Here is a 12,013-nt window from a genome sequence, read left to right as displayed (position 1 = left end):
ATTCTTGGCTGCAACGTTAAAAGTATCTCTTTTGCCTAATTCTACAATGAAGCATTTTACGTTGGGACAGCGTGTGACCTCGAGTGACCCTGACTATTGTACTTGTCTAGGTCGGATCTGTTCCCGATCGAAGTCTATTTTTTGGCGAAGATATTTCGTACATGGGCTTGTAGCGTGCAACATTGGCATATCGGGTCGCACTCGGGCGTCATCGGGCGCGATCGGAATTTCCGAACGCACAGGTGTCTCGTGACGTCACAACAACAAGATTCGTACACCGATTTAACTTCAATATAAAATCGAAATTTTAGTTTAATTCGTATCGTCTAGTCGTATCGCCTAGCGTCGCTTACTATGTTCTAGTTTATATTTTAATATTGTACTCATATATCTGAACATTATAGATATTATTGAAATAGTGTGTTTGACTTTTATATATTCCGAGTGAAAATATCCCGCGAATACGAAGAACAAATAACAAACCACAGGCTGTATTTTGTATCTGTAAGTACCCCACCACGGGTAGTTACCATCACCCTGTCTATTTCTGTCGTGAAGCAGTAATGCGTTTCGATTTGAAGGGTGGGGCAGCCGTTGAAACAACTATACTTAGACCTTAGAAGTCATATCTCAAGGTGGGTGGCGGCGTTTACGTTGTAGATGTCTATGGGCTCCGGTAACCATTTAACACCAGGTGGGCTGTGAGGTTGTCCAACCATCTATGCAATAAATAAAATAAAAATAAAAAAAACTTTATTATTATACAGGAACAATCTTGGTTTGTTTGAATGTGTTTGTTTTTGTATCAAAGTGGGTTACGCAATCCAATCCAATACATATTTGATTTCTATTGTAATCGGAGGCCGTTTTAAAACATGTAATTTACTGACACAACTTGAAATAAATAAAACTTTATAACTTTAAATTAAAAAAAGTTAAACTAAAGTGAAGTCTCGTTAAAACTCTTCGCGAGAATTTTGCATTCAGATTACCTCTTTGGAATTACTAATAATTCTTATTACATATTGTGTTCATGTAGGTTACAGATCCATTAAAAAGTTAAATAACAAAACTTAAGCTTATAGTTAGTAAATAAATAAACAAAAGTTCATTGTTTCACAAAAGTTGGAAAAAATGGGGATTAGTTCAAGAATAAAATTTAATAACTTCATTTTTAAATTAATATTCTTCGCGTGTCGTTGAAAAACTTGAATGAGTTTTTAAGTTTTAAGTTTAAAATATTCTGTATTTCTGCATCTAGTATATAAAGTTCTTTAGACAATATTCTCTGTCTGGATTTAAAAAAACAAAATAATTAGTTTTTGAATGTATATTAAATGATCATGAGTTTTTAACTACTAGAAAATAATAATTTATTTTAAGACAATTAATGACCTAAGATACTAATTTGAGTAATCAATTTATGACTAGGATGCATTTGTATAAAAAAACTGGAAAGTAATGTTTAAATGAAATACGCATGAACATAAGTAAAACTCAAGTATATAACTATATAACATTAGTACAAAACTTCGTTTAATTTTATTAGTTTACAAATGAATAAAAAAAGCAATTTTAATTATAAATTTATTCACAAACTATGTATATCGTCCGTCATTAATTCAGTACATTAATCAGTCCGTTAATTATCAAATCATTTAATGTGTCAGTAAGTAAAGAATAAATTTTTATTATCAGATCAGAATACTAATGAAGTAGCTACGCAATAAACGATGAAAGTGAAGTTCTGTTATCAATAAAATGAACACGTGCGCTCACTAAGCTCGTCACAGCACGGGAGAAACCATAACAATATAATTCTTGTAAATTTTAAGGAGGAAAATTAATCAATAAATATTTATAAAATAACTCTAAAAAGTCAATGTACAAGTAATTCTCAATGTACGTCTGTACATTAAAAGGTATTAAAAATGGGAAAGAGTCACTAAGGAACAGTAATAAAACATAATCCATAGGATTATTTTGTGTCTGCAAGTCTGTCCGTTTGCTTGTTAGAACTAATTTATTTACACAGAACTAATTTGCGAGCAGACTGTTTATTATAATAGGATATTGCAAAACTAATATCGCCATTTAAATATTTTTGGATTTTGTATCTACTGTTGCGTTTTAGAAGAGCAAATAATAATGTTAATACTAAAGTAACTCTATCTATCTGTTAGGTTTTACGCCCAAAGCTTTTGACTAAATTCAGAATGGAAATAGTTTTGAACCCTGTAAGAGAACATAGTTTTTACCAAGCAAACTTTGAGCACAAAACAAGTCCAATTTATAAATAAGTAGTAATAAGGAAAAATAGTTTTGCTAACGTCTGTGTTGATCGGTTGGGTTTTTTTTACGAGCGTGATAACAATTGCTTCAATTATCACATTTTGTTCGCTTAATATGTACATAAATAACACTGTTTTATCATAGCAAGTGTTCACCCCATGATCATAATGCGATTATAATCACGAACACCTCAAACTATTAGATAGACTATTAGATTTCTTTTGATTAAAGTTAAAAAAATTCACTCCTACATTATAAGAAAAATTAGTTAACAATAAAAGGAGAAAACGGTACTTAACGGTTAAGTCTATGTTTAATTAAATATATAATAAACTGCAAAAGCCAACATACTGCTACTACTACTGGTTTTTGCGTTAAGCATACATTTTCTACGTACGACTACGCAAATATAAGCCGGGATATAGAACGGAGTCCTCCTTCATCGCCTCATCGTTGCCGCCGCTGACTACTCCTCGTATCCTGATCATGCAGGAGCCAGTCACCGTAAACGCACTAGACCTTCCTTCTTCCGATGCCGAGATCCAATAACCGTTGCATTATACGCCTTCAGCTCTAACACTAGGTGCAGACTTAGGGACCCCGGTAACTGTACTCGTCGAACTCAACAAAGAGTTCGACGTGCAACCTAACCCATGCATCAGCCCGCTGAGTTTCTCGCTGGATCTTCTCAGCGGATGACGATTCCGATCCGATAGTAGATTCATTCGCAAAGCAATTGCTCTTGAGTTGTTAGGTCTCCTTCGGAGGCGCTCGGGCAGCTGTTAGCAAACCCCACCCCTCCTTTCGAATACTTTACAGTTATTATCATCACTGACTACAAAGGTTTTATTTTACTAGAGGTCCCGCAGTAGTCGAAATTCGACTATAATTAATTGGAATTGTAAGTTTGTACACTATTATGATTGTATTTTATACTTCTATAATCACGAATTTCGCCAAGGCTACACCATAAAAAATATTAACAAAGACAAACAATATTTAATCTAATCTCAGTTTGACAACAGACGTCAAGAACAAAAGTTTGACAATAAATAGTATGCATGCGTGTGTGCGTCAAATACATGGTATGTAGTGTGTGTAATGTTTTCTTTATTGATTTAATATATCTTTTATGCATTATTTTTAAAAAATATTAGCATTCTGCACTTCTTCTCTATATTCTCTATAAGTGTAGAAAATTTCATACTCCTCCGTCCGCGCAATTTTCGTAAAAAGGGATACAAAGTTTTTGCTTCACGTATTAATATATAGATTGCATAGCTGGCTGGATGAGCTTACAGCCCACCTGGTGTTAAGTGGTTACCGGAGCCCATACATATCTATAACGTAAATGCCGCCACCCACCTTGAGATATTATGAGTTCTAAGGCCTCAGTATAGTTACAATGGCCCCACCCTTCGTGAATGTGACGTAATAATATCTTATGCCTGATTATAACTACTTTTACGATTTAATTTAGTGTTTTATGTTGAAATATTTATAAATGCGAGATTAAGCCGTAAAAATAGTTTCAGAATATCTGCGACTTGCGAAAAGCGAAGAAAATACTATTTTACGTCTGTGCATTCACGTAAGCCGGAGGTATAATTATAAGTAACTAGACGTGCCTCATCCGCACTAAACGCTTCACTCTCCCCCTTTGCCTTTTCATGAGTTCTGTCTCATGCAACGTGAGTTGTCGAGCGACAGGAGGTTTTAGTCGGTTCAACTCCGACATGCCCCGCCCGCCATCCCCAGTGGAGCGTGGGAGTCCAGCGATTTCCTCCTGACCAAAAAAAAAACAGGTGCCTCATATTGCAATTAAAAAAGTATTAAAGTATTAAACACGTTACATTCTTTCGTATTTTACGTTGTCATATATTAAAATAATTAAATAATAGATAAATTTCACCCAACCCTTTTCGAATTTTCTTCGTGATGAATACGTGACCTAGAATAATGCCTTCCCATCTCTTCCCGTGGGTACCGCAGAATACTATGAGATTCACTGGAGAATGAGCAGTCAAAATCTGAGAGTGTTAGATATACCTATCGGTAGAATGCGGTCGTCAGTCAGCATGTAGGTACGTAATCTGCGACTATACGGGTGGGTTCCTATTTCTGTTGCGAAGCAGTCACCGAATCCAGTTTAAATGGTGGGATAGTTGTTTTGCAGTGCAATTGACATTTTGACAAAATGTGTCTTGATGAAATCGCGAAGCAGCTGCCCTTGTGCCACTAGTCCTTCGTTGGGGTTAGTAATCCCACCTCTCTCGTCTGAACTCTCGAGCTTGCACAGCCGTCCTGTTAAAGCGACAAAACCTCACTAACCGCAACCTTCCAATAATTATAATAATAATGAAATGTCTCAAGTGCATGACAGCGTTTATGTTGTGAGATCTGAGTTGTGAGTTCCAGTAACCATAGGCTCTTCTGCCTATCAAAAGTAATAGAGATATCAGGATAACTCACGCTTTCATAAACAAGAGCAATAAATGAAAGTTGAGCTTTCAATCAGGTTTGCATGTATTTCCTTTTTACTCTACTAGATTGTGGAATAAGCTCACGGCCCATTTGGTGTTGAGTGGGTTCCGGGGCTCAGGGACTGTGTGAGTGCCATGCAATTTGAAAATTTATGGCATATAATGGTTGTGTCACTCATAAAAACGGAACGGCAGAAATAGAAAGGGTGGTGGTACCTACCCGTGCAGGCTCACAAAACGTTCTAGTTAAAAAATAATATCATAGTTATTTAAGATCATGTTTTTTATTTAAATTTATTAATGTTTGCTGGATGTTTGACTGAGAATGATGAAACGAATTTTTGTTATTTTAGAAGGTACCTAATTATGAGAAATAGTTAATACAAGAAAAAGCTATCACACCGATACATGACCATTATTTAGTATTAAATTTATTATCTAATGTCACTCCAGATTCTAGAGTCTAGAGGGAGAGAGATCAGCTAGTTTGTCTCTATAATGAAATAAGATGAACGAAAAAAGTGTTTTTTTTTATAAAGAACTATCATAAAATTTTATATTTTAATAAAGGCGAAGTTGATTAAGACGGTATGAAGTAATGACAGATTTAATTTTCTTGTCTTTATGAGTTAAAGCACGACGGTCACTGATATAATTAGGTCTAGTCAACTTCAATTATGGTTAATAAAAACACTTTTCGAAGCAAAAAAACAAATCTGTGTCAAAACTGTTTTCACACAAAATTCTCCTTTTATATTTTATTCTTATGTTAGGTATTCAAGTAATTTAGGCAAATAAAGTGATATATGCAAAACAAAAGAAAAAACGAAATGTTGTGTTAAAACGAAATTTATTAATTTATTTATATTTCATTGAACACAAGACAATGATAAAAGACATGGATTGCAATAAATTCTAAAAGTATGATATTAAAGTACTACTAATACTGAAGTAACGATCTCTGTATGTCAGTGAGTCGCTCATCCGCTGTTCTGTGACTGTTGGTAGGCGTCGTGTCCAGCGGCTCCGACGCCGATGACGGTCAGCCCGTGTTTCTGGAAATAATTAACAACATTTAAAATCCTAACCGTAAAATGTAATAACTAATCTCCTTAATCTTTAAGAATACTTAATTAACTTTACAACTTTACGTTTACATGCCAAAGCGTGGTAAAAATATGTCTTGAGTACCCTTGTAAGAGTTACAATGAGGGATTTTTAAGAATAGATTAAGGATAGATTGGGGCGAAACCTAGTAAGGTTGTCTGAAAAGGAGAAACCCCATTTTGGGCCTAAGCGTTACACGAATGGGATATGTACCAAAAAATTCGTCTATTTTGCTTGATTAACCTATTGAAATCTTAGCTTCATTGACAATGGCCAAGTGTAGAAAATAAGTTATATTCAATTTTTTGTTTTAAACAATCTTTGTAAACATCTACAATACTTATTTCAATATACGTAACTAGCTCCACAAACGCGCGGATTAGAATTAGAGCATCCATAAAATAGGATCGATTTAGTGGAAATCGGGTGTAAAAAATAATTAATACTCTTTTGCTTTAGGATAAATGACTGTTTTTATAGGTATTTTAATCAATGTAAATAGAGTATGGCCATCGAATCGTGACACAACTACTTACAATGGCGGCAATTCAAAATATCTACAACTGACAACATCAAATATAGCATGAAAGGGTAGTTTTGCATTTTTATATTAATGTGACTATGCCATAGAAAAACACAAATGTATCAAATCGTGTTATGTTATCTTTAATGTTGCCAACTGAAGATATTTTGGATTGCCGCTATTTAGTTGTGCCATGATTCGCTGGCCAGACTATAAACTTAATCTCATTGAATAACGTAACGTAAAGCACCAAAATCTACTAACAAAAATAATTAAAAGAAATAAATAACTGTGCCATTTAGTTATGACACGAAATCATGTCGGCAACTGCGGCAATTCAAAATATTTTCAACTGGCAATCTTAAATATAACATGAAAAGGTCGATTTGGTACTTTGAGTTTTTCTATGGTGTAGTTATATTAATAATTTTACTGGTGGTAGGATCTCTTGTGAGTCCGCGCCTCCCACCCGCCTATTTTTGCCGTAAAACAGTAATGCGTTTCAGTTTGAAGGGCGGGGCAGCCGTTGTAACTATACTGAGACCTTAGAACTTATATCTCAAGGTGGGTGGCGCATTTACGTCGTAGATGTCTATGAGCTCCAGTAACCACTTAACATCAGGTGGGCTGTGAGCTCGTCGAAGGGTATCTAAGCAATAAAAAATTAAAATAAAAAAGGCATGAAATAAAATGAAATGAAATGTGATGAGATAATATGGGAGCACGTAATGATTTATATTTTATATAAAAAAGTTATCATATAAATATAGTTTTTCATATAAAAAAGTTTTCATTAAAATTAAAATAAGACTGAACTAAAGTTCTTAGTTACCAGGTCATAAAATCCCTTAAAAAAATCATTTCGTGCGCAGCGCGTTTCGCATTACGTTGTTTTTAATTTTTGGCTTTCGTTCGTTTTCGTAAACAACCTAACGCGCGATTTCTCGTAACAGGTTCCATTTTTATTTTAAAGCAACCTGTTGCTGCAACAGGTTTCGTAAAAAATTACTTATCTTTAGTAGGAAATAGCCTCAAAAATATCGTTTTTATTAAAATATCTCGAACAATAAACATAACCTAAAATGTAAACATTGTCTGATTTTACCAATTTGGCCATTGCTGGGAGACCTGAAAATTGGGCTCATGAAACCTTCTTAGGTATTGTAACTTATGCCCAAATTCTAGCACTGTAACGCCAGGCCCAAGTTTGTATGGATTTCGGGTTTGTCCTTTTTTGTAATATTATGAAGATATGTCAGTATACATTAGTAATTTAAAGGAAAATAAAAGCTCAATATTAGTTCAATACAAAATTTAAGGCAAGTGAAATTATTATAGAATCAAATCTTTAAACTAAAAGTAAAAACTCACAATAACTTTCCCGCCCTTTCTGATGATTTTCCCGATGCCCTTAGGTTCAGGGGCCGCGCTAGTTCCGCCCATTATGAGGACGAGCATCGCCAGCACCACGCAGAATATACTGAACACCTTCATTGTTAATTTATGTATTGGTTGTAGTGACCACAAGAAGAACTAGCTGGAGAATGATGGACAACTTAATCTACTTCAAGCTTTTATATGCGTGTGCGAAGCGTCACTGAATAAAATGTTTCCTTGACTTGGTGACACAGATGATGGGTTTTTAAAAACATTCACACATTTATTTTCCATTTTTGTTACCTGTGATTTCTTGAAATAGATCGGATATGCAAACAAGGAAAAATTAAAACGAAGTTGTAAATCCCAAATTTTAAATAAGTAGTAGGTACATGAAGCGAGATCGCGCTCAGGGCCCATCGGCTTAACTTTATTGATTATGGGTGTTGGGGGGTATTGAAGTATTGAAACTGTTTTTGTAACATAAAAAAAAATCACAACGGGAAGTTTTTATATTAAGAGTCAATAATAACAGAAATACCTTATAAATTTATTCTTGTTGCACCTGTAACCTGTTAGAGGAATCCATTAAACTCTTTATTTAAAAATGCGAATCAAGTTCATTATTGTAAGAAATTGTGCAAAGAATTTTAATTATGCACACTTTAATTATTATTTAAATTAGTTTTCGTGTTATCCAAAGTTTTTATTAAGCCCTATTCCATATTAATTTTTTTTTTCTGGATTTTGTTTCTAGTAATACTAAAGATGTAAATAGATTGACAAAAAAACGGGACACATTCTTCTAAGAAGACCTCTAGGTCATAATGAGAAATACGGTATTCACATTTAGAAAAAAGCAAGGAGTTCATAATTTTGAAGTTTCATTTCGATCGTACAACACGTTGCAGTACTTACTGTGCAGTATTATTATTATTATTATTTTTAAACTTCATCGTCAGTAGAAAGGGTTTTTAATATCCATAGTTGAATAAATGATTATTCATATTATGCACATGATGAATATTACATCCAAATTAGTGCACATCGATTTCTTTAATTTATTTTAGGTAGTTACTTGGTTGTGACCCTAGGAGTGATGCCTTTGAGCGACAGTAAGAGCTTACCGTCAGGACCGTATCAATAAACTATCTACAACGACAATAAAAATAAATAATATAAAATTTACTCACACGACGAACAGCTTACTGGTATAGTGAAGTTTAAAGTAATATTTTAAGTTTTTAAATCAATTTTTGCTCAGTCGTGTGAACGAGCTCATGGCCAAGCTGGTTTTAAATGATTACCGGAGCCCAACCACACCCACACCGTTAATGCCGCCACCCATCTTGAGACATGATTCCTCAAGTGTCAGCGATATACTCGTAGCAGAACTTCTGTTAGACATCTACAACATTAATGCCGCCATCTACCTTCAGACATATTATATTCCTTGTATTCCTTGTATATTCCTTGTATTTCATATTCCTTTCTATATTCGTTGTAGAAATATTGATCTCATGCTTTTTCATGACTCGTGTTATATGCTGTAAAGTTAATCATTATTTCAGATTGGATGGGTAGAAAAACTGCTATTTGAGTGGCCTTCTGATATAGACGTCTTTTGAGCAGCGGAATTCATGTTTTCATTTTTCTTTTTGTGTTGTTTTTATTAATCACGACCATTATTATTATGGTAAAAGTCATACGATGGGATCGTTTCAAAAAAATCCTCAGTGGTTGGCAAGGGCTTGGCTGTGCATTTGGCATGGCTGACGTCCATGAGCTGCGATAATTACTCATAATAATGAGTAATTACTCATCATTAGGTGGGCGGTATACTGTTCTGGACGAAGGCTTTAAAGAAATGGAGGTGGGATCAAAGAGTTCACTAAAGTATAGATTCAAAAATTTTAATAGTTGGCTTTGAAGTCGTCGTGGCCTAACAGATAAGACGTCCGGTGCATTCGTATATAGCGATGTAACGGTGTTCGAATCCCGCAGGCGGGGTACCAATTTTTCTAATGAAATACGTACTTAACAATTATTATTGTTCACGATTGACTTCCACGGTGAAGGAATAACATTGTGTAATAAAAATCAAACCCGCAAAATTATTATTTGCGTAATTACTGGTGGTAGGACCTCTTGTGAGTCCGCACGGGTAGGTACCACCGCCCCGCCTATTTCTGCCGTGAAGCAGTAATGCGTTTCGGTTTGAAGGGTGGGCAGCCGTTGTAACTATACTGAGACCTTAGAACTTATATCTCAAGGTAAGGTGTGTGGCATATTTTCGTTGTAGATGTCTATGGGGTCCAACACCCACTTAACACCAGGTGGGCTGTGGGATCGTCCACACAACCACGCAAAAAAAAAAAAAACCTGAGATCAAATCTCATTCTATCTATATTTTAATTAAAATGAAAATAAATTGAATATAGATGTTTTGTATGAGCTCCTTATCTTTAGAAAATTTTATATCTATGGCGATATTATTAACAATACATTTATTTACATGAGTGAATTTACATGTGTGTTTTGTTAAATATTTTTGATTAATTTAACACGATACTAAATACTTGTCCTGCAGGTTTCAAAATCCAATCGTAGTGTAACTAAGATATTGTGTTTTAGTTCAGATCAGTCGTTAACTTATGACGGTATTCTGTTGTTTAATTAGACTCTTTTGTTTTTAGAAAATATTTTTATTGTTAATCGGTAGTTTTCTTAATTCGATTTCATTAACAGGGAAAATGAAAGAATATGTAAAGTAATTTAATTTATTATTGAAAAAATGCTTTGTTATTGTTAATACTGAAAAGGTTGAAATTTTCGAAATTATCCGCTGTTTTTCGAGTCTTGGTAGACCTCGTGTCCGGCAGCTCCTACGCCTATTGCGGTAAGTCCATGTTTCTGAAAAATATTAAAAGTATAAGTATGATCAGTACGATACAACCTGTTACGATGTAAAGAAAAATATCAAAAGTATAAGTGTGATCAGTACGATATAACCTGTTACGATGTAAAACAATAACAATACTGAACGCATAGAAAGAAAGAGCTTAAATGCTAATTTATCATTATTTTTTAGTACATAACCAGTGCGACAATCGAAATTTCACACGTTTTACATGTTACATGTACACAAATTATGTAATGCGAGAGAAGTTCAAAATAAAACGAAAATTGCAAATGCTTACAATAACTTTCCCGCCCTTTCTGATGATTTTCCCGATGCCCTTAGGTTCAGGGGCCGCGCTAGTTCCGCCCATTATGAGGACGAGCATCGCCAGCACCACGCAGAATATACTGAATACCTTCATTGTTAGTTTATGTATTGGTTGTAGTGACCAGTAGAAGAACTCAACGATGATTGATGGACTTCTCAATCAATAAGGAGTATTTATAGTCGCGTATGAAGATGTAGTGAGTAAAGATTTCCTTGAGTAGGTGACACAGTTTATCGGGTTTTTCATAGGCCTGACACATTTGTTTTTCTCTTCATTGTTACTCGTAATTCGATCTTAAAACGAAAAGAGAGTTTATACAAGGACGAAGTTAAGAAAAATATTTTATGTAAATACAGACGAACCGGAGAATTTTGGATATAGTCTGTTGGATCATTAAGAAGGATCATTGCTGCACAGTACCCGTTTGAAGTAGTACCAGTACTAGTATATTGATTTATTATCCAATCCCAATTCTAGTGCGAGCCAAATATTCTGGGGGAGATGAAGGTGCGGACATGTAATGCGGATGGAGCAGGATCAAGCTATGGCGTGATAGACTCGGGGTACGGCAGGGACACCGCCCCGTAGGGAGGTCCAAGTATCACTTGTCTAACGCTATAGAAGAGGATCTCGCGAGTTCCCAGTGCCGGACTGGCAAGGTGTTGGGCAGCGCTGGGATGATTGACGACGTTTACTTTTGGAGGCCAAGACCCACTTCGGGGTCATAGCGTTAGCGCAGTAGCAGTAGTAATTCTAGCGCCCATTCTTGGCTGCAACGTTAAAAGTATCTCTTTTGCCTAATTCTACAATGAAGCATTTTACGTTGGGACAGCGTGTGACCTCGAGTGACCCTGATTATTGTACTTGTATAGATCGGATCTGTTCCCGATCGGAGTCTATGTTTTGGCGAAGATATTTTGTACACGGGCTTGTAGCGTGCAACATAGCGTCCCAATACATTTTTGAAAATTTATTGTACGTGCGTAAAAACATTGTAGAAT

At 35.0% G+C, this 12,013-nt stretch overlaps 3 protein-coding genes across 3 annotated transcripts in view; all 3 read right to left on the bottom strand.

The window, feature by feature from the left end:
- Window positions 1-12,013, bottom strand: part of LOC114245625 (uncharacterized) — a 219,774-nt gene that overhangs the window by 195,419 nt on the left and 12,342 nt on the right. The gene's annotated exons all lie outside the window — the stretch shown is intronic.
- LOC149500147 (uncharacterized) lies at window positions 5,609-7,959 on the bottom strand. The gene is made up of 2 exons (XM_089737627.1): window positions 7,777-7,959; window positions 5,609-5,830 (listed from the first exon to the last, which is right to left on the bottom strand). Exons 1-2 carry the CDS (start codon window positions 7,897-7,899, stop codon window positions 5,756-5,758), a joined length of 198 nt encoding a protein of 65 aa, XP_089593753.1. The 5' UTR covers window positions 7,900-7,959; the 3' UTR covers window positions 5,609-5,755.
- LOC149500146 (uncharacterized) lies at window positions 10,549-11,333 on the bottom strand. Its single transcript, XM_089737685.1, has 2 exons — window positions 10,983-11,333; window positions 10,549-10,695 (listed from the first exon to the last, which is right to left on the bottom strand). The coding sequence occupies exons 1-2, from the start codon at window positions 11,103-11,105 to the stop codon at window positions 10,621-10,623; spliced, it is 198 nt and encodes a 65-aa protein (XP_089593811.1). The 5' UTR covers window positions 11,106-11,333; the 3' UTR covers window positions 10,549-10,620.

Source organism: Bombyx mandarina, chromosome 23 (genome assembly GCF_030267445.1).
Source record: "Bombyx mandarina strain Sakado chromosome 23, ASM3026744v2".
NCBI lineage: Eukaryota > Metazoa > Arthropoda > Insecta > Lepidoptera > Bombycidae > Bombyx > Bombyx mandarina.
Note: the sequence above shows the minus strand (reverse complement) of the source record. Positions and strands in the feature narration are given on the sequence as shown.